At 44.7% G+C, this 26,263-nt stretch overlaps 1 protein-coding gene across 8 annotated transcripts; it reads left to right on the forward strand.

Annotated features, from left to right (window-relative positions):
* Positions 1 to 4,841: 4,841 nt before the first annotated feature.
* On the forward strand, positions 4,842 to 24,661 carry GOLGA7 (golgin A7). Of its 8 annotated transcripts, none has more exons than XM_005672664.4 (6): positions 4,842 to 4,929; positions 5,197 to 5,329; positions 12,008 to 12,160; positions 19,262 to 19,363; positions 20,593 to 20,655; positions 23,294 to 24,661. In XM_005672664.4, exons 2-5 carry the CDS (start codon positions 5,219 to 5,221, stop codon positions 20,638 to 20,640), a joined length of 414 nt encoding a protein of 137 aa, XP_005672721.1. In that variant the 5' UTR covers positions 4,842 to 4,929; positions 5,197 to 5,218; the 3' UTR covers positions 20,641 to 20,655; positions 23,294 to 24,661. The 8 variants fall into 8 exon arrangements, with proteins under 8 accessions (XP_005672721.1, XP_084859312.1, XP_084859310.1 ...); XM_085003184.1 differs by lacking the exon at positions 4,842 to 4,929 and adding an exon at positions 4,944 to 5,039; XM_005672665.4 differs by lacking the exon at positions 4,842 to 4,929 and adding an exon at positions 4,944 to 4,980 and having other exon boundaries at positions 20,588 to 20,655.
* Positions 24,662 to 26,263: the final 1,602 nt, after the last annotated feature.

A 26,263-nucleotide genomic window follows, 5' to 3' on the forward strand; every position in this document is an offset into this window, starting at 1 on the left:
TGATATGGCTTATATGTGAAATCTAAAATATGGCACAAATGAATCGCTCTACAGAACAGAAAGAAACCCACAGACATGGAGACAGACTTGTGGTTGGCAAGGGGAGGAGGGAGTGGGATGGACTGGGAGACTGGGGTTAGTGGATGAAAACTTACATTTAGAATGGATAGGCAATGAGGTCCTGCTGTACAGCACGGGGAACTATATCCAGTGTCTTGGGATAGAACGTGATGGAAAATACTATGAGAAAAAGAATGTATATATATGTATATGTGTATGCTGGGTCACTATGCTGTACAGCAGAAATTGACAGAACATTGTAAATCAACTATGATAAAAAAAATTTTAAGTCACTCAACCATGCTAAATGAAAGACCAAATAGTTGTTCTATTCTCTATAAACATATGTCAAATAATATGAATCTAATAAATGTAAAATAGTATTAAAGAGCCATGCAAGGCTGTTAATTAACAACAACAAAAAAGGCAAGCCACAGCCCAGGGAAAAAAAAAGGATTTCAAATCCTATATCTGACATTGGACTTTGCTATATCAGTCCTATAGCAAAGGACTAATATACCAGTCCTTTAGGTTTTAGGACCTTGAGTTTGAGTCCTCAAAACTCAAAAATAGGAAAACAACCACAAACAAAAAAAAAATGGCAAAAGATTTGAACAGCTACTTCATCAGAGAAAAATCTATGGATGGCAAATAAGTACACAAAAAGATGCTGAGAATCATTAGTCACAGAATGGTGGGCAAGTAAAATGGCACAACCACTTTGGAAAACAGTATGGCAGTTTCCTGAAAAAGTTGAATATGTACATACCCTGTGACCCAGACAGTCAACCCCTAGTACTTGCCCAGGAGAAATGAAAATATATGTCTCTACAAAGACTGGTAGATGAGTGTCCAATAGCAGCTTTTCTTTTTTTTTTTTCTTTTTTTTGTCTTTTGTCCTTTGTTGTTGTTGTTGTTGTTGTTGTTGCTATCTCTTGGGCCGCTCCCGCGGCATATGGAGGTTCCCAGGCTAGGGGTCTAGTCCGAGCTGTAGCCACCAGCCTACGCCAGAGCCACAGCAACGCGGGATCCGAGCCGCGTCTGCAACCTACACCACAGCTCACGGCAACGCCGGATCGTCAACCCACTGAGCAAGGGCAGGGACCGAACCCGCAACCTCATGGTTCCTAGTCGGATTCGTTAACCACTGCGCCACGACGGGAACTCCCAGCTTTTCTTATAGTAGACAAAAACTGGAAGCAACTCAAATGCCCATCAATAGAGGAATAAATAGGAGTTCCTGCTGTGGCGCAACAGGATCCAAGGTGACTCTGGAGCACTGGGATGCAGGTTCAACCCCGGACCCAGCGCAGTGGAGGTTGCTGCAGCTGTGACATAGGTTGAAAGTACAGGTTGGATCTTACCCCTGGCCCAGGAACTCCAGAAGCTGCATGGCAGCCAAAAAAAAAAAAAAAAAAAAAAAGCAAACCAGCTATGGCAAAGTGGGTTAATGATCCAGCTTGTGTCTGTGGAGGCACAGGTTCAATCCCCAGCCCAGAGCAATGGCTTAAGGATCTGGCATGGCCACAGCTGCAATGTAGCTTGCAGCTCCTGGTGGGATTCCATCCCTGACCTGGGGAACTCCACGTGCTGCTGGTTGGCCAAAAAAGGAGGAAAAAAAAAAGAGAAATGAATAAACAAACTATAGAATACCCACACAATGGAATACTATCCAGCAACAAAAAGGAATGAATTCTTGACAACATAACAACAGATGAATCTCAAAATAATTAGTCTATGTGAAAGAAGCCAGGAAAAAGAGTATATACTGCATGATTCATTTCAAACAAAATTCAGGGAAATGCGACTAATGCATGGAGACAGAAAGCAGACGAGAACCTGGGGAAAGGGGCTGGGGAGGGACAGGAAGGGGGGATTACAGAGGAATACAGGGAACCCTTTTAGGATAATGAATGTTTGCTATCTTGATTGTGGCGATGGTTTCACAGTAGTGTACATGTCAGAACTTATCAAGTTGTTCAGTTTATTGTATGCTATTTATCTTCCATAAAGCTGTTTTTTAAGTACAATAAGAGAAAATTTTTAAAATGTATAGTAGGCAATAGGGAAAGAGCTGGACCTTATGGTCCTTCTCCCCTGTCCTCCACTTTCCTTTTGTCTGTGGGAAAGCTTAAGCCAAAGAATAAGTTTAATCAGAGAAGTGAGAAAATGCAGAAGCAAAGGAAAGCAGTCAGACAAAACCAGATAATAATAGCTGAGTCACTAAGCAAAGTCAAGGACCTTTAGTTCCTTCTCAATGGTTGTAGATCATATTCTGAGCTGCTTGCCATGATCTGTGAGCTGTTTTTTACAGCTACTAAAACCTCCACCAGGTGGAAGACGTTAGCTACACGATGACCAGACAGTAGCCAGGACATAAGCTGCCACACTTTCGAGAACTGGCCTCAAGAAGATGGGAACCAACCAACCTGGGACTAAAGATTAATAGTAGCTAAATCAAGACATAGCTGATCAGACCACCACATGATCAATTTCAAGAAGACTATCAGAACTGACTGTGTTGTTTCTGTATGTAGCCCCCTCCCTAAGCCTATACACCCCTTGACCTTCCCCTTTAAAGAGTCTTGCCCACTCTTTGTCAGCAGGGGGTGGGGGTGGGGGAAGGGGGAGTTGGCCTTTGGACATGAGTCCACCCTCCCCCTCCTACTTCAGTTGCTGGTCTCTGAAATAAAGCAAACTTTCCTTTCCACCAACCTGGCCTCTTTATTGGCTTTAGAGCAGTGAGCAGCCAGACCCCACTTTTGATAACAGTATCAGAAAGCAGTGCTAACAAGTTATACAGTGGTCCCTCTTATTCAAGGGGGATACATTCCAAGACCCCTCACTACCACCAGTGGATGCTTGAAACTGAAGATCATAGCAAACCCTATATACATTGTTTTTTCCTATATATACATACCTATGATAAATTTCAACTTATAAATTAGGCTAAGAGATTAATAACAATAATTAATAATGACATAGAATAATTATAACAATATATTGCAATAAAAGTTTTGTGACTGTGGTCTGTCCAGTCATCTTACTGAACTGGACTCACTTATCTCTCTTGTGATAATGTGAGATGATGATAAAAAGCTTACGTGATGAGATGAAGTGAGGTTTTGGGGGAAGGGGAGATGGGACTGCTTGGAGGGCCTGAGTAGGCTTTTGTCTAACACTTGGAAATGAATTGTCCAAGGAGACACAGGTACTGACGAAGCAAAAGACGTTATTGTAAAGGGTTGCCCAGGTAGAGAGCAGCAGGGTAAGGGAACCCAAGGGAACCCATGAGTTGCTCTGCCTCGTGGCTTCCAGTCTCAGCTTCATTATTTTATTTTTAATGGCTAAATCATATTCCATTATACATATGTACCACATCATCTTTATTCAGGGCCCTTCCTGGTGGTGCATGGATTGCTCAACCAAGGTGATATCCAGTGCCAGGGTTTCTGGGAGGTGGGCAGGACATATATGGGGCTGGCATCTCCTCCTTCCTTTTGGCCCCTCCCAGATTCTTTTTGGGCAGCAGCTTGTGAACACTGTATTCCTTATTGGAACCTCCTGCTGTGAGACAACTCATGCATGCAGCTATTATTGTACTGGACAGGGCAGTTGGTTTCCTCATATGGTTCCATAATGAGGTGAATGATGTAGGCTTTGTAATCCATTAGCTACTATATTGACCTTCTGACAATGGATCAGAAGAGAATCATCTGATTTGGGTGATCCTGGATCTTGATGTCAATACTTAGATGTCAGTTGCAGCCATGGAAGATTGGAAGACCGGGGATCCCAATGGAATGGAGCTGACAGTAGGATTTCATCACACTACACAGAATAGGTATACAATTTGAAACATGAATTGTTTACTTCTGGAATTTTCTATTTAACATTTTGAGCCTGCAGTTGACCGGGGTAACTGAAACCCGGAATTCTCACTGTGGTGCAACAGGTTAAGGATACACCGTGGTATTTTCAGCAGCTTCGGTTGCTGCTAAGGCACGGGTTCAATCCCCAGCCAGGAGCAGCATACTACTGTGGCATAGATTGAAGCTGCGGCTCAAATTCAGTCCCTGGGCCAGTAACTTCCAAAGGCCGTGAATGCAGCCAAAAAGAAAAAAACAAAAAAGAAAGCACGACAGAAGATAAGGGGGACTACAGAGAAGGGGTTCTCTGGCAGCCTTGTCAGAGTATGCTGAGCTCAGGGAGGGCGCCAACCGCCAGTGACAAGCCTGCAAGGAGTGGAGGCTGCGGTGCTGGATGAAAATCTTTGGGGTAGGAGAGAAGACAACAGTTACCTTAGGGAAAGTTGGAAGGGGATGCTTGATAGTGAAGCCCGTGCAGGTTCTCGCTCCTCTCTACCTCCCGCCCTGCTGCCAAACTGATCAGGTCTCAAGCCTGCTTTCTACTTCTAACTGTGCGCCAGCAATTTCTTTTGTAGCGTTGGGTCCAACGTGCAAACTGAGACTTCCAACCAAGAGTGAAAATAAGCCCTTAAAAGTAGTGATCAGAAACTATATCGCCGCGATCAACAGGTAAATGACACACCAGGGAAGTGATACATCGGGGAAATCCCAAGTCTCAAACCCGTGTAGGCTTGGGTGGGGTCGCGCTCCACCGCTCTCCCTGCCGCCAAGCCCTCCAGCACCCCTCCACAGCCCCGCCCAGCCCGGCCTTTTCCTTCCGGATGGACTCCCAAGAGCCGGGGTGGGCGTGGTCAACTCTGGCCCCGCCCACTGCTCGCGTCCCGCCCCGCAGCACGCAGCCTCGGCAGAGCCACTTTACGGCAGTAGAAGAAGGTGGGCCCTAGACTTGAGGAAGGAGGCCCGGCTACGGGGCGGGGAAAGAGGCATTTTGCGGCAGGACGTAAGTGACGGCGCAGGCGGCGCGACAGCAGCTGGAGGGTGGAGGAGGCGGGTTCGTGTTTCCCGGGCCGAACCGGGCTGTGGGGGGGGCGCGGGGCCTGGGTCCGGGAGGTAGTTGAAAGCCTGCGGTGACAGCATGGATGAAGGGGAGTGGGGCGGGGAGCCCTTGGGCTGCTTTGGGAGGTGGGTGGGTCTGCGCGGCTGGCGGGTTGAAGTCCTGGCTCCAGGCCGGGGATCTGACCGTGGTTGGTGTCCCCCGAATCCGCAGCGCGGCCTGTCTAGTCCTCGCCATGAGGCCGCAGCAGGCGCCGGTGTCCGGGAAGGTCTTCATTCAGCGAGACTACAGCAGTGGCACTCGCTGCCAGTTCCAGACCAAGTTCCCCGCGGAGCTGGAGAACCGGGTACGCATCCGGGCTCCCCGCACCTGCTCTGGGGTGGGGCGGCAGGGAGTGCGGGCCGACCCCCGGCCGCCGTGCCCCTGGTGGCTCTGGGAGGGTCAGGCACTGAGGGAGCCTGGGACAGGGGCATTCGAAGAGGGCCACTAAGCGAGCCCTGATGTTTGGAGGAGGAAGAATAAGGCCAAGCCTGGGGTCTGATGAGTGAATGGGATTACACGGTGCCCAGTGCCCGGAATCTGCGCCGCCGTCTTCCCCAGTCGTCCCCACCCCTCCTCGGGTTATTGACCACAGTGATGAGGAACTAATTCCTGACGCTCCAGGCCACCTATCTCTGCGTGTTGTAAACTGTATCCTCCAACCTCACCACGCAAGCGAAGTCATCATCATTCTCCTGACTGGCGTTTGTGGCCACTGTGCTAGCTGCGCTGCTGGGCAGAAAGGATTTATTAAGTGCCGTGCCATGCAGTGCAGGCCGGCCTTCTTGGAACCTGAAAAACGCAGCGCATTGGATGAGCCTGGACAGGGAAATATCTCAGAGTGAGGCCCTCAACTCGGCCCTCCCAGTTCCGATCACAGCGAGCCACCTGTGTTGGGTTGGCTTGCACGTCAAAATTGTCATCAGAAGATGGGGCCTTTGGGCAACCTTACCTACAGAAGGGGATGTGTTTTCCCTTTCTTCAGACTTAGGGAAGATAACGGTGATGGTCATTGTCTTACTTTAAAGGTACAGGGAAGTGAGCGTATGTGAGAGTGTGTTTTCTCTTGTGCCTACAGGTGTTCACACACCCAGAGAAAGGGTGTTTGGTCTTGAGCTTTTGTCTGATAAAACTTACTGTGTGTTTCCTGTCCAGAGGTCAATTTCTGGTTAGATGAGAGCAGGTTTTGTGGCTCTTTCCTCTTTGACAAGAGGGGTGATTAGGCCTGGGCGTGGGACAAAGAAATGCTGGCCATGGGGTAAGTAGGTGTAGGTGACTACATACTGGAGACATGTATAGAAGTCATTTAAAATTAGCTCATAGGGAAGTAGGTGGTTCTACTTGATTGCCAAGGTTGGAAAATCAGCAGTGATCAATTTCAGTGTCCTCTTGTTTGATGCATAACCCTGGGCAGGTTGGTGTCCCAAATATGTGTCTTTAAATGCAAATTAAAGATCAAACATGCCTCATAAAGATGATTTGTAGATTAGTTTCTGACATGTCATATAAATGCTACAGTTTGTTGTCGCCATGTCATCAGATAACTCAGCCTGATACTAAGCGGACGTTTCCGCAGTCTTTGAAGAGATAGACATGGAGCAAGTTATCTGTTGGCCAGAGCTACTGAATGTTGTGTTTTTGTTTTTTGTCTTCTTAGGGCCACACCCACGGCATATGGAAGTTCCCAGGCTGGGGGTCCAATCGGAGCTGTTGCTGCTGGCCTATGCCAGAGCCACAGCAATGCCAGATCCAAGCCTCATCTGTGACCTACACCACAGCTCACGGCAACCCAGATCCTTAACCCACTGGGCGAGGCCAGGGATGGAAGCTGCAACCTCATGGTTTCCTAGTCGGATTCGTTTCCACCTTGGGAACTCCCTGAATGTTGTTTTTAAAATAATTTAACATCACAGTTGACCTGTTTTACTTGTTAGGACTTATGTGAAATGGATCGAGTGTTTTAGTTTTAAGCCTCTTACAGAAACTTTGATCTAGTACCGTTTATGTACTTTCAAATCAGAATGTAAATTACTCCTTTTCACCATACTTATTTGGATGTCACAAGATACCTTTATTTAAAGGTTGTAAGGTCAGACTTCCAGCTCATAATTTAGCCAAATACATGTATTCAGAATCAGACATTAGTCTTCTACTCTGTGTGTGGTAGAGTCTTTACAGTGCGAATGCAGAATCATAGTGTAGTCACAGAACTCCACTGATTGTTACAGAAAATTGGTATTTCTAAATTCTGGAGTCCTTTTACTTCTTTGACTTCATGTTGCCCAGAACTGCCTGTGATTCTGAGTACTTTATGGAGTGGTATTTGGGGCTGTTCAATTGTGCTTTTGAAAAAAATATTTTTTTCTCTTTAAATGTTTGGTTAAAATACTAGCTTATATTTTAAACTGCTTGGAAAAGCTTTGTTGTTGTTGTTTTTCCCAGTGTGTTGAGATTAAATTTAAATTTCAGGTTTAAATTTTCCTTGCTTTGTTTGATGGGAAATTGAAAGGTTTCTTTTTCTCTACTACTTACTGATTGCTCTACCACTGGGCCTGATTTTCCTTTTGTGAGACATCACACTTGGCAACTTAATAGAGGAAGAAATAAACATTCAAATGTTTTGTATGATTTTAAAGCATTAAACACAGACACATACACACACTTGTTCCCTTTAATTTAGGAGTGAGGACAAGATGTGTCTGTTAACAAGTTTACTTTCTCCACTGCCTGTGAGAATGTAATACTTCGATGTGTAAGTGCATTGTTGCCAGGACAGTTCTTTAAAGAAAGCTTGATTCTCGCTTTAGCCAAAATACAGACATTGTATGCACTCTTAGTCTGGGCAGAAGAGAAGTGAATGGACTATAATTGAAGTATTTTGTTCCCCTATATATCTTTCAAAATGTTTGTATATCTGGTCAGTGGAGATTATCTTTGACTTGCAATCAACCCCATCTTTTCCACAGGAAGTTCAATAAGGAACAAAAAATTCGGGGGAGGAGTTCCCGTCATGGCTCAGTGGTTAACGAATCCGACTAGGAACCATGAGGTTGCGGGTTCGATCCCTGGCAAGGGATCCAGCGTTGCCGTGAGCTGTGATATGGGTCACAGACGCGGCTCAGATCTCGCGTTGCTGTGGCTGTGGTGTAGGCTGGCAGCTACAGCTGCGATTGGACCCCTAGCCTGAGAACCTCCATATGCTGAGGGAGCGGCCCAAGAAATGGCAAAAAAAAGACAAAAAAAAGAAAAAAAAATTCGGAGAAAATGAGCCTGATTCTTATTTCCATTCTGACTGCCGGTGTTTATTGGCCCAAATTTATATTTTGCTCCAACTTCATATCTCTCCAAATGTTGATATAGCTGCTAGATCAATGTCCAGGTACCCAGGGGCGAACGCTGACAGCTGTGCTTCATCAGGCCTGGAAGGCGTGAGAAAAATGCCCACAATTCCTCTGTGGAGCCCTTCCTGTTAAGTATGTCCTTTGCCATTACTGTTGCCTACCATGCTTTTTCCCTCTTTTTCAACCTTTTGAAGAAGCTCTTGACCTTTTAAAAAAAAAAAAAAAAAACTTTTATTCTTTTTTATTAAACTTTTCCCCCCAAAATTATTTATTTATTTACTTATTTATTTATTTTGCTTTTTAGGGTCACATATGTGGCATATAGATGTTCCCGAGTTTGGGGTCGAACCAGATTTGCAGCTGCCAGCCACAGCCACAGATCCAAACTGCATCTGCAACCTACGCCACAGCTCACGGCAACGCCAGATCCTTAACACACTGAGCGAAGCCAGGGATCAAACCCGAATTGTCATGGATATTAGTTGGATTCGTTACCACTGAGCTACAATGGGAATACCTCAAAAAATGTCTCATTTTGGATTTTTTTTTTTTAATGATCTCTGATTTGCGTTCATCCTGTAAAGCATTACAACCTTGGAATAACTCTTAAGAATTAGTGTTTCTGGTATTTCTGATCTGAAAGAAGATGTTTCCAGGTTGGACCCCCTAGTTCTAAATCATATTCTGGCCAAAGAAACTTAAATAGGGAGTTCCCGTTGTGGCTCAGTGGTTAGCAAATCCAACTAGGAACCATGAGGTTGCAGGTTCGATCCCTAGCCTTGCTCAATGGGTTAAGGATCCAGCGTTGCCGTGAGCTGTGGTGTAGGTTGCAGACGCGGCTCAGATCCCGCATTGCTGTGGCTCTGGTGTAGGGAGGTGGCTGCAGCTCCGATTGGACCCCTAGCCTGGGAACCTCCATATGCCACGGGAGTGGCCCTAGAAATGGCAAAAAGACAAAAAAAGAAAAAGAAACGTAAAGAATTCAAAGAATTTCTTTGTCAGATCATAATATCATAGGTAAATCAAATGCAAGTATTTGAAATTATTTAGACTTTTGTGGATTTACTGATGGACACACTGAGGGCATTAACTTAGGTGTAACTAGGTGGGGAGAACAGTGTACAATTAGTATTTGCTCATTGAATTCTTCTCCTAGGTCTGTATTCTGGGAATGAGAACCCAGGTGACCGTTGGTGACACAGCACATGTTCAGGTGGGGGCTCAGTGACGGAACCCTGCCCTGGCTCAGCGCCAGCTCCACCCACCCAGCCCCATGTCAGAAACGCCAATATTCTGAGAAATTAAAAGGGGCTTCTTTTAAAAACAATTCCCTAGTGGTTAGGATTCAGCATTTTCACACATGCAGCCCAGGTTCAGTCCCTGGTTTGGGAACTGAGATTCCACATCAAGCTGATGCACAGGGCAGCAAAAAAATAAAAAACAGATCGAGGAGTTCCCGTCGTGGCGCAGTGGTTAACGAATCCGACTAGGAATCATGAGGTTGCGGGTTCTTTCCCTGCTCTTGCTCAGTGGGTTAACGATCCGGCGTTGCCGTGAGCTGTGGTTTAGGTTGCAGACGCGGCTCGGATCCCGAGTTGCCGTGGCTCTGGCGTAGACCAGTGGCTACAGCTCTGATTCGACCCCTAGCCTGGGAACCTCCATGTGCCGCGAGAGCGGCCCAAAGAAATAGCAAAAAGACAAAAAAAAATAAAAAACAGATCGAGCCACCACCACTTTAAAGTGCCTTTGGTTTATTGAGTCCTCCCAGTTTTCCACATGAAGGACAAAACGATTGCCTCTAACCTAAAGGGCTTACTAGCCTAAGAGTGATGATCGTAAGTCATCAAGAGGAGTTCCTGCTGTGGCACAACAGGCTCAGAGGTGTATCTGGAGCTCTGGGACACGGGTTCAATACCCAGCCTGACACAGTGGCTTAAGAATCTGGCATTGCTGCAGCTTCAGTGTAGGTCACAACTGTGGCTTGGATCTGATCCCTGGCCCAGGAACTTCATAGGCCTCAGGGTGGCCAAAAAAGAAAAAAAATTTCAATTTAAAATTAAGAAAAAGAAAAATAAATCATCAGACATGTTCTGTCTGTCATCAAAGAATTATGTTCTCGGAATGTTTTGTCTTAAACTATATATCGAGGTTTTTTTGAATTCCTTTCTGAATCTGTTTCTAAGTAAAGTTTTCATGAAAGAGAGAATTCATATGTAAATAGTTATTAGTTTTAGGAATAAGAGAGATGTGTGAGAGAAGGCAGAGAATAAGGACAGATCAGCTGTGCTTTGTTACCTACCAAGAAGGGTAGAATCGGATGAACTACTCGTGGGCTTTGGAATTCTTAGGGTAAAGATTGAGATTTGAAATCGGCCAAGTGCTGCGAGAAGAAAGGAAAGTGCTATTGGAAAGAGAAGCAGAAGAACAGGGGCTGATGGGAGTGGTATTACTGTGCGAATAAGGTGGCGGTGTCCTGAGTAGAACAGGTGACAGGAATGCCTCCTGGGAACGGGTGTGGTAGCTTAAGATCTCACCTTGTCCATTGTGAGCTTTTATTAAGCAGACAGTTCCTTGAAAAGAGATGGGCGGTGAGGAAACTATTTGTACCTTTTGATCTGCTTAAAATGTCCTTACTTCCCTTTTTTGCCTGGTAGACTGAAGCATGGAGGGACTTAAAGATCACCTGGTCTTGGGAGTTCCCGTTGTGGTGCAGAGGAAACGAATCCATGAGGACTCGGGTTCAGTCCGTGGCCTCGCTTAGTGGGTCAGTGTTGCCAAGAACTGTGGTGTAGGTCACAGACATGGCTCAGATCCCAAGTTGCTTCGGCTGTGGCATAGGCTGGCAGCTGTAGCTCCAATTCGACCCCAAGACCGGGAGCCTCCATATGCCATGAGTGTGGCCCTTAAAAAAAAAAAAGTTACCTGCATTTTTTTTTTTTTCTCCGTCTATTTAGGGCCAAACCTGCACCATATGGACCCCAGGCTAGGGGTCAAATCGGAGCTGTAGCTGCGGCCCACACCACAGCTCATGGCAACGCTGTGATCCTTAACACACTGAACAAGGCCAGGGATCGAACCTTCGTCCTCATAGATACTAGTCAGGTTCGTTAACCACTGAGCCACTACAGGAACTCTATCTATGGTTATGGGCTGATAAAGGGAACTCAGCCCTCCTTTTGTGTCCCAGCCATTCTTGGCACTTGCCTCGATTACAGATCACAGAACTCTCAGTTTATTGTGCTTCGATTGTTACGTATCTGCTCTGCTTGCGACTGGAAAGCCCATGAGGACTAGACAGTGTCTTTCTCACCTTCCTCTACAGCCTGTTGCCAGGTGCTCAGCAAATGTGAGTGTAGGAAGGATTGGGCCGGGGGTATATAATTTAATGAAGTTACTTGAAATTTGGTATAAAGAGATACCATTTGGAGCCTTGAAGATACCAAGTGTCCACAAGAAGACTAAAATTAAGTAACCACTCATCAGGTTCAGTAACTTGGGTCCAGATTTAACCAAAGTCACCTAAAATGATGTGTTAGATAAGAACGTTGACAGAACAGCAACCTAAAGTAGTGATAGCATGCATTGAGGGAGTTGCTCTTTTTTTCCCCAAAAAACTCATTTTTAAATTCTTTTTTTCCGCACAGATTGATAGGCAGCAATTTGAAGAGACAGTTCGAACGCTAAATAACCTTTATGCCGAAGCAGAGAAGCTCGGGGGCCAGTCCTACCTAGAAGGCTGCCTGGCATGTTTAACAGCATACACCATCTTCTTGTGCATGGAGACTCATTATGAGAAGGTAGGGCTGCCTTTGTTTTCACACATTCTCTTAAAACCATGAAAAAGGAGAGCTTTTTATGTTTATATTCATGTGGTGACAACTGCCATAAAAGTTAAAGGGGCAGAGTTCCCACTGTGGCTCAGTGGGATAAGGACCCAACATAGTGTCCATGAGGGGTCAATCGCTGGCCTCACTCAGTGGGTTAAGGATCCGGCATTGCCAAAAGTTGCAGTGTAGTTCACAGATGTAGCTCAAATCTGGCATTGCTGTGGCTGTGGTGTAGGCCGGCAGCTACAGCTCCAGTTCGACCCCTAGCCTGGGAACTTCCATATGCTGCTGGTGCAGCCAGTTTTAAAAAAAAACTAAAGAGGCATTTATAATAATAATCGCTCAGATTTTGTTGTTTCTATGACCAAAGCACACAGAAGAGTCCTGTGTCTTTCAGAAACAGGTTGACACATCAGTGTGGAAATTGGCTTACACTTAGGAAGAATGTTGAAAAATCTACGTGCTCAATCTGCCCAGTCTTCCGAGAAGCCTTTTCCTTTATTTCCCCCAAACTTCAGTCTTCCATCTCATCCCCCCACCTGAGTTCTTGTCCTCTCTTTGAACTGTACTGGACCCAGTCTGGCTGGCTTTTCAACCTAGACATCCAAAAGCCGCACATCACACCTCGCCATCTGGTTCAGGAGCAGCCTGCCTTTTTCAGGACCGTCTTTCGATGGGGGCGGGAAGGGGGCAATTCCTCAGCCGTCAGACTCTCCGTTTATGAACAGTTCCTGATGTCCTTTGCCACACCCTGGCTCGCGCCCGTCCTGCCTCTAAGGAAGCAGGGTCTCCCTCCCCTTCTTTGCCTTTTCCAAATGGCCGCCGTCTTCCTAAGGCACAGCCCTGCCACCCCTGCCACTTGGGTGAGGTCGAGGCCTTCGAGGGTTCTCATTTCTGGCCGCTGGGTGATGGGCAGGCCCTTCTCCAGCCCACCTCCAGCTCGCCTTCCCAGCGGTGTCGCCCCTTCCTCACTTTCTCTGCCAGCCAAGCACACTCTCCAGGCTGTCCTCCAGCTGGCCTGCCTTCTGGGTCCAGACCTCTCAGCTAACTGTCCATCTCCTCTTCCGCTAGAATCCCTTCTCTGTCTCACCCCAATGCTTCTTGCCTTGTGGTCTTTGGGGGCACTTAGTGCTCTCTACCTGGGAATGTAGCCTTTTGTGTTGTCTTGTTTGCCTTTCAAATATGTATCTTTCTTGAGGTCAAGGGCCTTCTTCAGGCTTAACATCATGCCTTGGGTGTATGAGGCACTCCCTGAATGTGTTAAGTGCATAAATTGACATTAACCTCAGTAAACCCCTAGTACAGGGTGAAATTCTGACCATGTTTAGAAAATGAAGGGCTGAGGAATTCCCGTCGTGGCTCAGTGGTTAACGAATCCGACTAGGAACCATGAGGTTGTGGGTTCGATCCCTGGCCTTGCTCAGTGGGTTAAGGATCCGGCGTTGCCGTGAGCTGTGGTGTAGGTCGCAGACGCGGCTTGGATCCCGCGTGGCTGTGGCTCTGGTGTAGGCTGGTGGCTACAGCTCCGATTCGATTAGACCCCTAGCCTGGGAACCTCCATATGCTGCAGAAGTGGCCCTAGAAATGGCAAAAAGACCAAAAAAAAAAAAAAAGAAAATGAAGGGCTGTGAGGATCTCTGTGCTCCCCCCCACCCCAGGTATCCCTGTCCCTGTCCCATGCAGTGGGAGAGCAGGTATAGTCACAGCTAAAGTATTTTCAGCCGTTGGCTGGAATTGTTGCTGTTTCTTCACTGGCCTCCTGACACGACTCCCCTGCTGTTACCGCAGGGAAACATGCAGATAACTAGTTGAGCAGTCTGTGTCCTCCTCATGTCACACAGACAAGCGGCTCCCTGTCACCTCTGCTGGGCCTTCAGCATCAGACGCCCCAGAGAACCAGGGTCAGCTTTCAGTCCGTGCTGTCTTAGCAGCTGCTCTTTAATGATGCAGTTGGTGAGTGAAGGAACAGAGGATTCATTCATTGGATAGCTGTTTACTGAAGGCCTGCTATGTGCTAAGCAGCGTGCAGAGGATATAACTAAAGAGGGCAGACATGCTTGCCGACACTGTGGAGTTTATAATTTCAGGGTAAACAAACACTGATAATAAGGAAACAAAACCAACAGAATTGTAAGGTGTGATAAGTACCTTGAAAAAAACAAACTTTGCTCTGAAAAAAACAGAGTGGGAGAGACCTAATTTAGACTGTGTTGTCAGAAAGGGCCGCTGGCATGTGCAGGATGGGAAGCCCGGCACCGTCCACATGGAGAGAGGAACCTATGCCGAAGGCCAGGAGCATCCTGGGACCTCGCAGAAGGAGGGGAGTGGGGTGAGAAGGGCTGGAGGTGATTGGGGGGGGGGGCAGGCATCCTGCGGGAGTGTGTGCTCGGTGCAGGGAGAAGCCACTGAGAGGTTTTTAAACTGGAGAGTGACATGGTCAGATTTTCACTTCAAAGAGATTTCTTGACTCTTTGAAGAAAAGGTGTAAAAGTGGAAGTAAGATGCTTCACAAGAAGTACTGGCAAGAGGTGACGATAGCTTGGCCGAGGAGCAGAGCAGTGGAGAGGAAGGAGGTGAACAGATTCAAGGGACGTGGTGGTGGTGGAGCCAGGGCCTAATGTGGAGCTGCTGACTGCAGAGGGGAGGGAAGGCAGAACCCTGTGGGTAGCAACAGCCGTGGGGTGGCCACTGAAAGATGTGTAGAATGTTGTCAGTTGAAGGCAGAGACAGACATCCTCCAGAGTATTTTATTCACACTTGAAGTATTAGATGCTTGAATTGCCATTTCACTACAGTTTGTAAGCTTGTTGATGAGATTTTAATTTTTATTTATGTATGTGCATTTGCTAAAATAAATAGATACCTCCTTCTGAGGTCAGTTGTTAAAAAAGAAAAAAAAAAATCTCCAAGTTTGAGTTCTCTCAACTATAAAATGGGTCTTAGAATTAATAAGTTGACTTACATATGGTAGATGTATGATAGTGTTTCTCAAAATAGATTTAAAAATTGGGTTAGTATATGAAGTTCCCATTGTGGCTCAGTGGTAATGAACCCGACTAGGATCCATGAGGACGTGGGCTCGATCCCAGGCCTCACTGAGTGGGTTAAGGATCTGGCATTGCTGTGGCTGTAGTGTAGGCCAGCAGCTACAGCTCTGAATTGACCCCTAGCCTGGGGACTTCCATATGCTGTGGGTGTGGCCCTAAAAAGACAAAAAAAATTATGTTAGTGTATATATGTATTTATGTATGTTTTAATGAGATATTTATGAATTTATATACAAATTTTTATTTCAAGTGTAAAATCTTTTTTAGCAGCCACTAGTTTATTTAGCTACTAAACATTTAGCAGCTCTTAATTAAAATCTTTTTTGACTCTTAATCGTGGAAGGCAGTTCTCAGTATCAGAAATATGATGGAAATTGATTGGGTACAAATTTATGTTTTGAGTTCATAGGTGATCTATAAGGCACTACTTTATAAGCCTAAGGTCTCTTTCTCTTTACAGATTAAGTATTATAAAGCAACCACAGGGAGTTCCCTGGTGGCCTAGGAGTTAAAGGATATGGCATCGTCACTGCTGTGGTGTGGGTTCAATCCCTGACATTCCACAGGCTCGGCCAAAAGTATTAATTAAAGCAAGTAAAGACAAAATAAAATTACTCAGGAAACCAGAATTTAAGGCATGGCCACTTTTTATAAATACTTGTTTTTTTGTTTTGTTTTTTTTTATTTTAGAAGCTGGACATGACTAACTAGATCATGCAAAGTAAATGGCTGGAATGGTCATAATTAAGATATAATGTATCTGTCCTTTTTTTTTTTTTTTTTTTTAGGGCTGCACCTGCTACATATGGAGGTTCCCAGGCTAGGGGTCCAATTGGAGCCAGAGCCTCAGCAACTCAGGATCCAAGCCCCACCACCTGCGACCTACACCACAGCTCATGGCAACACCAGATCCTTAACCCATTGAGCAAGGCCAGGGATTGAACCCACATCCTCATGGATGCTAGTCGGGTTCGTTAACCACTGAGTCACGACGGGAACTCCTGTACCTGTCCTTTTAAAAGAAAACATTTTAAGTGTGTCTTTGTGTTTTTGATAAGATGATAGAAATTTTAGCACAGTCAGCCCCTCCCTCTCTCCAGTTTGTCCCTTAGGAATGTCTGTGTTGTTATTTTCTACTTTATGAAAGGACAGGCATTTAGTCTTCATTGTTTTAAACACTACAACTTGTAGCCTGCAAACAGTAAGCCAGATATAATAGTGCTTACATTTTATCATGCGGGTTACGTTTTTCGAAATTGTAAATAGGCCATTTAAAACCCACTAGAACAATCATGCATTTTTTTCCCTTATAGTGTGCTATTTATTGATCTAAAATGAAGATAAAGGCCTCAGTGTCATTTCTCTCTGTTGCTGCCCATTATAATCAGGGAACAAATGGGCTTGTAGAAGGTCCTCCCCTCAGCAGCTCTCTGCTGTGTTCCTCAGCTGGAAGATCCCCCTGCTGTGAGCTGTGATCTGAAAGGAGCACAGTCTAGAGGAGCTTGGATCTTACCGGGATCCCGAGGCTCTCACTCAGCCTCCCTTCGGATATCTTTTCTTTAGGGTCTGGTAGGCTTTCTCCAGTTTAATAATCTCAGCGACAACGGTAGTGTTTAGCTTTGTAAGTATACAAATTGAGGTTTTATCGAGGGTTCGAGGATAACAGAGGTCATTTTGTTCAGTATTGTAGTTTGTCTAAACATTGATTTACCAAGACTAGTAGAGTAGAATGTCACCCAGAGGTTTCTTGGAGTGAGAGTGGGGCTTTGCCCTGTGTGTGTGATGCGGAATGAGTTCACTCACGCCTGTGAATGCTTTCCTATTGCTAACGAGACGAAGAGTTTAAAAGCATCTTGTTCAGGACAGTGCTGCTTTCACCAAAGGACGCTAAGAGGATTTGGAGCTTATACAAAAAGAAAACGAGTTGTTTTCTCCCTGAACCGATACCCAGATGCCCATGGGTGTTATTAAAGTTTACATAAAAATCCTGCGCAACAAAGTTATGCTTGAATTGAATAAAGGAGTGCTGTTTCAGGAGTTCCCGTCGTGGCGCAGTGGTTAACGAATTCGACTAGGAACCATGAGGTTACGGGTTCGGTCCCTGCCCTTGCTCAGTGGGTTAACAATCCGGCATTGCCGTGAGCTGTGGTGTAGGTTGCAGACGCAGCTCGGATCCTGCGTTGCTGTGGCTCTGGCGTAGGCCGGTGGCTACAGCTCCGATTAGACCCCTAGCCTGGGAACCTCCATATGCCGCGGGAGCGGCCCAAAAAAAGGAGTGCTGTTTCTCTAGCTAGCAACCTGCACCCAGGGAGGGAGGGAGGAAAGCTAGCTGTTCTGAAGGAATCCTTTCTTTGAAACTAGCCATGCGGGCATTTTTCTGCGTGTCTCCCGAGTATGAATGGACTGAGGTGAGGGAGAGGGCTCTCCAGTTTCCAGCTCTGGCAGGTGAGCTGAGAAGGCTGGCGGGAAGAAGGTGGAGGGTCCTGAGTTGGGCGCCTTGATGGGCTGCTTCCTTGTCATTTCAGCATGATTGACAAGATACCCATAAAGACCAAGCACCACTCAAACTCTTTGAGAGCTGAAAAAACAGGAGAAGGATATGTATACTTCAGGTAATTAGGTGAAAAAAAAATCTTTTTTTTAGAAATAGTATTCTGGAGTTCCCGTTGTGGTGCAGTGGTTAACGAATCCGACTAGGAACCATGAGGTTGCGGGTTCGATCCCTGCCCTTGTTCAGTAGGTTAAGGATCCAGTGTTGCCGTGAGCTGTGGTGTGGGTCGCAGACACGGCTTGGATCCCCCATTGCTGTGGCTGTAGTGTAGGCCGGCGGCTACAGCTCCGATTAGACTCCTAGCCTGGGAACCTCCATATGCCGCAGGAGCAGCTCAAGAAAAAGGCAAAAAGACAAAAAAAAAAAAAAAAAAAAAAAAAATTCTGTATCAATTTATACCAAAGCACCTAAATTTTAACATCCGAATTTGTTAGTTTGGTCTAGTCCATTGTAGACACACACTTAAATCATTTCTTAATTTCCAACTATATTTTCATACAAGTCTTTTCCCCTCTCTGCTGTGATCACAGTTATCTGTGACTTTATCATATTCTGGTAGTGTGAATTTAAGAAAATATATAGTAATTAAAGAACTGGATCAAAGCCTCTTTGAACATTAGAGCCAGAAAAAGATTATGACTTTGAATCTGAAATAAAACATGTAGCTCTTTGATTTTGTATACAACTATTAAGATTTATTTTCTTCTCGCTTATCTGTCCCAGAATTGCCCTTATTAAAGCTGGAGATTTGGCAGTTTCCAGAAGTTCCTTTGTATCCTATCTGGTTTCTGTCTACATTTGCTTTGACTTTTACAACCTTACTACTAAACTTATAAACCGAGGTTCCCATCTAGGACACAGGAGCAAGCTACAGAGTACCTCTGCATCCAGTCCTGGAAGTGATATAAGACACTTGTCACCGGAACCTCCATGGCAGCCAGCGAGCACGCGATTTACAAAGGAGCAGAAACCTTCCAGATTTAAACTAACTGGGCTCTCTTTGTTATCAGCCTACTCTGTATCCTTACTTACAATTAATGAAAATGTACAAAGGAGGGAAGAAGCAGTGTCTGTTACAGGAGAAGGTCAGAAACTGCCCTTGATGTTGGAAAGTGTCACATGAACCACACGTTCTGAGTAGGGCGTTGAAAGCATAACCACGCGCTGTGTGCAGGGTCCTCTTCGTATTTCCTGCGTGCAGGTGGCTGGAAGGGGGTAGGGGCTGCCTCTCAGGCTTCCCTGTGCATCTCTACTTGCACCGCATGGACCAGGCTCGGGACCAAGGGGTCCGTCCACTGCCCTGTGTCTTGGTGTAACTGGCCTGAGCCAGACACCCAGAGCTGTGTCCCACCACGAGGAATATCCATTTCCCGCTTTGAAAACGAATTCCGCCTGAGCATTTTGAGATCCAGCTGATACCGAAAGGCAAATCTGATGAACTTTGTAAAAAGCTGTGATGTTTCTTTTCGTCAGGTTCTGAAGAAGGTCTCCAAATACATTCAAGAGCAGAACGAGAAGATCTATGCTCCCCAAGGCCTCCTCCTGACAGATCCCATCGAGAGAGGACTCCGAGTTGTATCTTTTCAGTCTAGACCACAGGGTACAAAAGGCTCTAAAAAGAACACGGTGATGGTACTGTCTTGCCCTGGCTAGAAGGACCTGAGCTCCCTTGTCTCAAGCTTGCCCTGGGACCCCTCTGTGGGGGTGGTTCCTGTCGTAAGCCTCCCAGCTCCAGCATCTTCCTCTAAAGCCCACCTCCTTCCCCTTCGTCATTCTGGTCCCTGTGGCTTGTTTAGCATTGGTTGCCATTGTCTTGGTGGTTCTGAGGCATCTTGTAGTAATAATGGCGGTGGTGCGAGTAATGCATTTCAGCTGCAGAGACCCAGCGACAGCCCCTTTGAAATGCATGAACCCTAATGTGTGGTGTGGTGGGACTGCCGGCCAAATGCATCGCAGCTCCGTGGGCTCTTCTGATTCCCTGAAATCAGTTACAGCTGCCAGATGTACCATTTCATTACCTTTGACATACTGTGCCTATTTTTAGAGGCGGTAAGCTTTGAAAATCACTAAGTGAATTTGGTAAATAAAATTGCCAGAAAAAGCCCCCAAACAAAACTAATTTAGTTTGATAGCTGGAGTAATGGGTAAAATAACTTTTTTTCTTTTTTTTTTTTTTTTAAAAAAACCTAGGTCATATAATCCCAGGCCTTCCGGCTGATGGTCATTTCAGCAGTTTCATTATACTCTGCAGCAGTGGTTCTCAAACGTTCAGAACTCATGAACCCTCTCCCAAGAAAAAGTCTGCTTATAATTTCAGGGCATTTTGAACCCCTGAGTTCATCACCTCCGTGGGTGCTCAGTTAAGACCCTCCTCTTAGTTCTGCAATAAAAGCATCCTTTTTCAGAATTTTTTTTTCCCCAAAAAATAAGTAATTGATGTTTGAGGAAGAACTGCATGTGGAGTGCTACAGGCGATTACCTTTCTTAAATGTCTCAGCAAGCTGTAGAAAGCATTGCGTTTAACTGAGGTAGGAGACCTTTTTAATAAATTAAGTAAAGCAGTTCTCTGGTGGTGCAGTGGGTTAAGGATCTGGAGTTGTCACTGCTGTGGCTCAGGGCACTGCTGTGGCACGGGTTCAGTCCCTGTCCTGGGAATTTCCACATCCCTCGGGCACGGCCAACAAAATGAAATAAGTAAAGCAATTGAAAGACAAGTCTGCGCAGACCACACCCATCATCTTGCCATGGCCCCTTTTTCTATGTTGTGTCCTGTAGTGTGTTTTCTTAACAGCCATGCTGTTTAGATTGAAATTACCATTTATGAAGACAGAGGCGTGAGCAGTGGGAGATAAACCATGGAATTAAAGGTAAATATGAACATTATGTGAATTACCTACAATTTTTGACATTTTTGTAGGATGCATGGATTTTCTTCCTGGCATCGTAAATAAATAGTGGCATATTCTCTGTATTGGCTTTAAAACATATGTATATAACCCAAGCGATTACAGAATTTAATCCTGATCCCCCCCCCCCCCCGCCCCGTATTGTTTTCAGATTTATTTTGTTGTGTTGTTACTTTGTTTTTTGGATTGGGAGGGATCTTATTTTAATATTTCACAACTATCCTAGACATTTTAATAGTTGTGTCTTGGATATAAGAATCAGTCCTGACGTGTTCCCTGGTGGCATAGTGGGCTGAGGATCCAGCGTCGTCAGTGCTGTGGCTCAGGTTCCATCCCAAGCCCAGAAACTTCTGCACATGCCAGGAGGATCAGTTCAGCGATTTCCCTGCCTACATGACAAATGGCTTTAATAACCAAGGAAACATTTCAGAGTGGAGTAGGGAGATTCAGAATATTTCATTTATTTAAGTGGTGTCATCGCCCTGTAGAAGAAACCTTACCTCTCGAGGGTAGAAGCGTAAATTTTCATTCTTTTTAGAATGTTTATGGTCTTATGTATCCATGTAATGATGTGAGTAAATGAGAAATAAATCAGTGACGACTGATCAGAATCTGCAGCCACAGTACTTCAGCTCAGCCTTCTAAGTGACCAAAAAATCCTCCTTCACTGTTTCTGCCTGTTTTAGTCATGTGCTCTTTCTCCAGAGAAGGTTCTGTGGGTGAACCTGCCCGATTGACTTTGTCTGCAGGCCTCTACAGTAATTCACAGGCAGCACGGAAACAGGTTCCACCTAAGCAGGCAGAGTCCTTCCCAGGGCAACACTAACAATAACAGCTGCAGTTTTGAGGGCAGGGCACCTGCTGTGTGCCAGGTTAACATGTAGATGGTATTTTAAATCTCACAAGAATTCTGCAGAGTATTTCCCCTACTTTCCAGATAAGCCAAACAAGGTACAAAGAGATTAAATGATGTTCTCCAAGTCACACAGTGATGGGTACCGGGATACGAACCCAAGTCTGACCTGAAAACCCCAGTTTTTAACATCACACTTTCTGGAAGTACCTGCAGCAGCAGAAACGTGGAGAAAGAGTTCATCAGATTATTCTAAGTGTATATATCCCCCTCTTTTCTTTTTCAGTACTGTTTTAAAAACACATTATGTCTGCTCCCGTACTATTTGTTGAGCCCTACAAAGCAGCCATCGTCCCAAAGCTGCCCTCTTGCATGAGAGAATGTGTCACCCAAGTCCTTAAAAGCCCCACACCTAAACAATGACACCCTCTACAGTGTGCCTCCTTCTTCACAAAGGCTTTGTTTTAGAACACTTAGTGTTACCTGTCCGTGCGCGCTTTCTCATGCGCAGTTTCCAAACTGATACTTCTCTGGATGATTAACCAGGGACCCTCTGTGGTTTGTGTTACATGTTGGGGTACGTTTGTTTGATCTGTTGCAGCTGCACTGACTTGGCACAGCCCATTTGTCATGACTCATTTTGCAGCTCTTGCTGCTAAATGTCATGTTTTTCCGAGGTAGTGCAGGGTTTTGAGCAATTACACACCAGAGACTAATCTATCAATATTCAACAACAGTGAAAGTTTAAAATAAGATTTACATTAGGAACTGGTGGTAGTTTCACAAATGCAAATATTTTTGTTCAGCGCAGTTTAGTTTTCAGAGCTTTGTGTTCTTCGGGCTCAGGGTCCTGTGTGGGCTGAGGTCTTGGAGGAGGTGGGGGGAAACTGTAAGAATAATTAATTCAGTTCTATCATTTTTCTTACGTCCACCTGGTATCTGTAGGTTGAAGCATTGTATGGGAATTAAATTACTGATTAACAAAAGAGCACTCAAATCATGGAGATGGCCTTCATTTTTAAAAAGAGCTTTAAACGAAATACTTTGCTCCTTTTAAAAAGTTATTTTTTTTCAATACCTTTCTCATTGGACAGCCTGATGGTGCTTTCCCTCTTTGGATTAAGACTGTCTTCTTTACTCAAAGACAGAATAGGGAGGTTTCCTGATGGTGCAGTCAGTTAAGGATCTGGCATTGTTACCGCTGTGGCGTGGGTTCAGTCCCTGACCTGGGAACTTCTGCATGGCCTGGAGACAGCCCCCCAAAAAAAAAAAAAAAAAAAATTATTTTTTTAAATAGAATATATCAGTATTTTATCACAATAAGTTAGTGATTAAAAATAACCAACATCTGTTGGCACTTACTATGTGCCTGTTCTGTTCCAAATGCTGGATTTGAATTCTCACAACACGCTGATGAGGTAGGTGGTGTTATCTCTGTTCTTCAGATAAGGAAACAGAGGCACAGAGAGTTATTGGTCCAAGGCTAAAAATCACAGCAGACAGGCCCCGGGTCAGCCGATCACACCTTTGCTGTCCTACCTCCTGTGACATGATTGGTCAGAGATGGGAACGTCCAGGGCTGGGCTCGCCAGGCCATCAGGCAGGTAGTGCAGATCCAGGTATTTCATAGCTAGAGACAGAGTCAAGAGAACTTAGTCCACATGTCGGGAGCTCGCATCAGGTGATGTCTTAGAAGTTATTTTTGCATCCCTCTCTAAAACCTTCCCTTCTCCCCTCTGATCATAGATCCCACCTCCAGCTGGGACCCTCATCTGTCCCCTGGCCGACCGCAGCGTGTCCCCTACCTCCTCTCAGAGCATCATTCCTTCGTATCTGCTGCCAGAGCCACGGTGCCATTCACTCCAAGGACTCACTTTCTGAAATTCCACACCTGGGGTGACCTCTAGTCGCTCAGCATCCACTTTGTGTCTCCAAATTGTGTAGAACTCTGTAATCATCTGACTAGTTCCTGAGAAACACAATGAAACATTTCACTTTTTTTTTTTTTTAAATTCGAAGCCATTAATAAAATATGCAGTTGGTCAGCCCAACACAGTTTATTTCTTATCTGCCACCATTCCTCGGGCCAGCTTCCACAAGCCGTATCCTAGCCAGTGTTCAGTCTTACTCCCCCAAATTCATACAACGCTTTTCTCCAGGATTTTGGTGAAGGGTGGGCTGTGTCTGTGGTTTTGCTAAGGCATCTCCCAGATTTCCAAGAACTACCAGTTTTGCCATGACTCAAATCTTAAAAGATCTAGTTCTGCTGTTTAACTTTCTCAAACTGAAGCTCATTGGGAAGATAATGTGTAATGTTATTTGTTTTATTACAGCAGTTCCTAATTAAAGCAGTATTTAATGCAATTTCCAGGTTTGGTTTTTGAGAATTTTGTTATTACTGCACTACCTTGAATGTTGAGCTGTGGGATGTGTTGCTTGTTCCTTATAAAAATAAGTAAGCACAATAAAGTGGATGCCAAACCATCAAACATAAATGCCCCTGCTGTGTCCCTGACTGTGTAATGAGCAAGTGTAATAAATATTTTACTTCTAGTTTTGTTATAAATATAACTTAAGAGAAAAAAATTTGATAGGAATGATACTGTATATTGCTAATTTTTAACTATCCCTACTGGCAAACCTTCTGATTCATAGACTTTCCTCCATATACAGTATTCAGTGCACAGAAATGTTATGATCGATTCAAGTTCAGTAAGTTAAGTGATTTCCAACTGAAACTCTCAAGTCTGCATCAATATCTCTAGCTCTTCTCTTGGCTGTGTGTTCTCAGTATTGGGACTTTTATGCCCTTCATCTTTGAGGTTTGAGAGCACTGGATTTGGGAGAAAGATAAATATATTAGATGAGGATGAAACAGTTACAAGTTTTACTCTCAGAGATATTGTAGGTGCTAATACTGGACTCACTCTTTCAGATTTAATTTCTTTTATGGGTCTGTTAGTTATTCAGTAAATCCCATAGGTCTGTGTAATATTTTAATTGTATAAAACTTGTTACTTTATAGCCTATAATAGTGTGTCTGTCTGCCTTTGAAACCCGTTGCAATAACTTTGCTGAAATACTAACACGTTAGTAAAACTTTTCGTAAACAAATCGTCTCCGTGTCATGTTTGGTGTGATTGGGTAAAGTGATCAATTTGGCAGATAGACATTACTGCTAGAATCACTGGTTCAGTGCAGTTTAGTATTTTTAAACAAACGTCTGACATTTATACCGTTTGTCACACTTTTCAGTTTTTTACACGCTTTAGCTCAAGTGCAGATATGTTAGCTAAGTAGGAAAAAGAAAAAACAAGAAGTAGTCTTTCATAGTAAAAATGTATTTGATTCAAGAAATAAGAGGAGTTCCCACTGTGGCTCAGCAGGTTAAGAACCCGACATGATGGGTTAAGGATTAGGCGTTGCTGCAAGCTGTGGCATAGGTCGCAGATGTGGCCGAGATCCAGTGTTGCCATGGTTGTGGTGTAGGCCGGCAGGCAGCTGCAGCTCTGATTTGGTTCCCTAGCCCGGGAACTTCCATATGCCACAGGTGCAGCCTTAAAAGGAGGAAAAAAAAAAAGATCTTTGGTTGTGTCTGATTTATACAACTACTTTTTGCAAAATGGAGATTTAAGATATAAATGTATATTATATAAATGTATATAAAATATATATATTTGGCCATGCCCGCAGCATGAGGAAGTTCCAGGGCCAGGGACTTAACCTCTGCCACAGCAGTGACAATACCAGGTCCTTAACCCATTGAGCCACCAGGGAACTCCTTAAAATCTTTTAAAGTGGGCATTAAGTTCCTATAGAGCTTCCCAGTTTTAGGCAGGATTTCACATCTGCACCATTGGAGGTTTAGGGAAAGAATTTAGGATATAATACAGGAGAGCCCCACCCTTTTTTTTTTTTTTTTTTTTTTTTTGATCACATAATTCTGTTTGCTTCTTTTGGAACAAAATATATGTACCACTGTACTCCTCAACTCTCCCAGAACATGGGTGGTCTAGAGCCTACATTTTGGCTTTCATGATTCATGGCAAAAAAAGATGTTAATCAGCCATTAATAATAATCCTCTACACATTTGCAAGTGTGGAGCACTGCTGAGTACTGTTGTAAGACCGCTTACTACAGCTCTTGTGGGAGGAAGAATAAAATGCTTCACACCTTCCACATCTGCAGATTAAAGTTGGTCACTGTGTAATGGTTATATTTACTGATGTTTATCCTCCAGCCCAGAACAAAGCAGGGTGAGGATCACTCGGACCTACTTCAATTAATGTTTGCACCAGTTCAGTGAATGTATATGATGAATACAAAGTGTCGTTCACACTACAAGGTCCTAGAAAATTTGGAAAAGTGGAAATGAAAAGTGAATGTTTGTCAGAAGATTTAAGAAGTTTAAAGAATTCAGGAGTTCCTGTTGTGGCTCACTGAGTTAAGAACCTGACATAGTATCCGTGACAGTGCGGGTTTGATTCTTGGCCTTTCTCAGTGGGTTAAGAATCTGGCAGTGCCTCAAGTTGTGGCATAAGTCACAGATGCGGCTCAGATCTGGCCTTGCTGTGGCTGTGGTGTAGCTGGAAACTTCCATATGCTGCAGGTACAGCCCTTAAAAAAAAAAAGAAAGAAAAAAGGGGAAAAAAAAGAATTCAGGAGAATACTTTAAAATGTTTTCTATTCTAAGTAGTGGTAGCTAGATTTAACAT

The sequence above is a fragment of the Sus scrofa genome, chromosome 17 (genome assembly GCF_054392235.1).
Source record: "Sus scrofa isolate SSC_HxYL_T2T_F1_AM1 chromosome 17, Sscrofa_HxYL_maternal_Yorkshire_Landrace_v2.0, whole genome shotgun sequence".
NCBI classification, from domain to species: domain Eukaryota; kingdom Metazoa; phylum Chordata; class Mammalia; order Artiodactyla; family Suidae; genus Sus; species Sus scrofa.

Coding starts and splice junctions, on each gene's coding strand:
- GOLGA7 (XM_021077541.2), top strand. CDS start 5,219: ATGAGGCCGCAGCAGGCGCCGGTGTCCGGGAAGGTCTTCATTCAGCGA. Junction 12,161..19,261: donor TGGAGACTCATTATGAGAAG/GTAGGGCTGCCT, acceptor TCTTTTCGTCAG/GTTCTGAAGAAGGTCTCCAA. Junction 19,389..19,978: donor TTTTCAGTCTAGACCACAGG/GTACAAAAGGCT, acceptor AAAAAAACCTAG/GTCATATAATCCCAGGCCTT.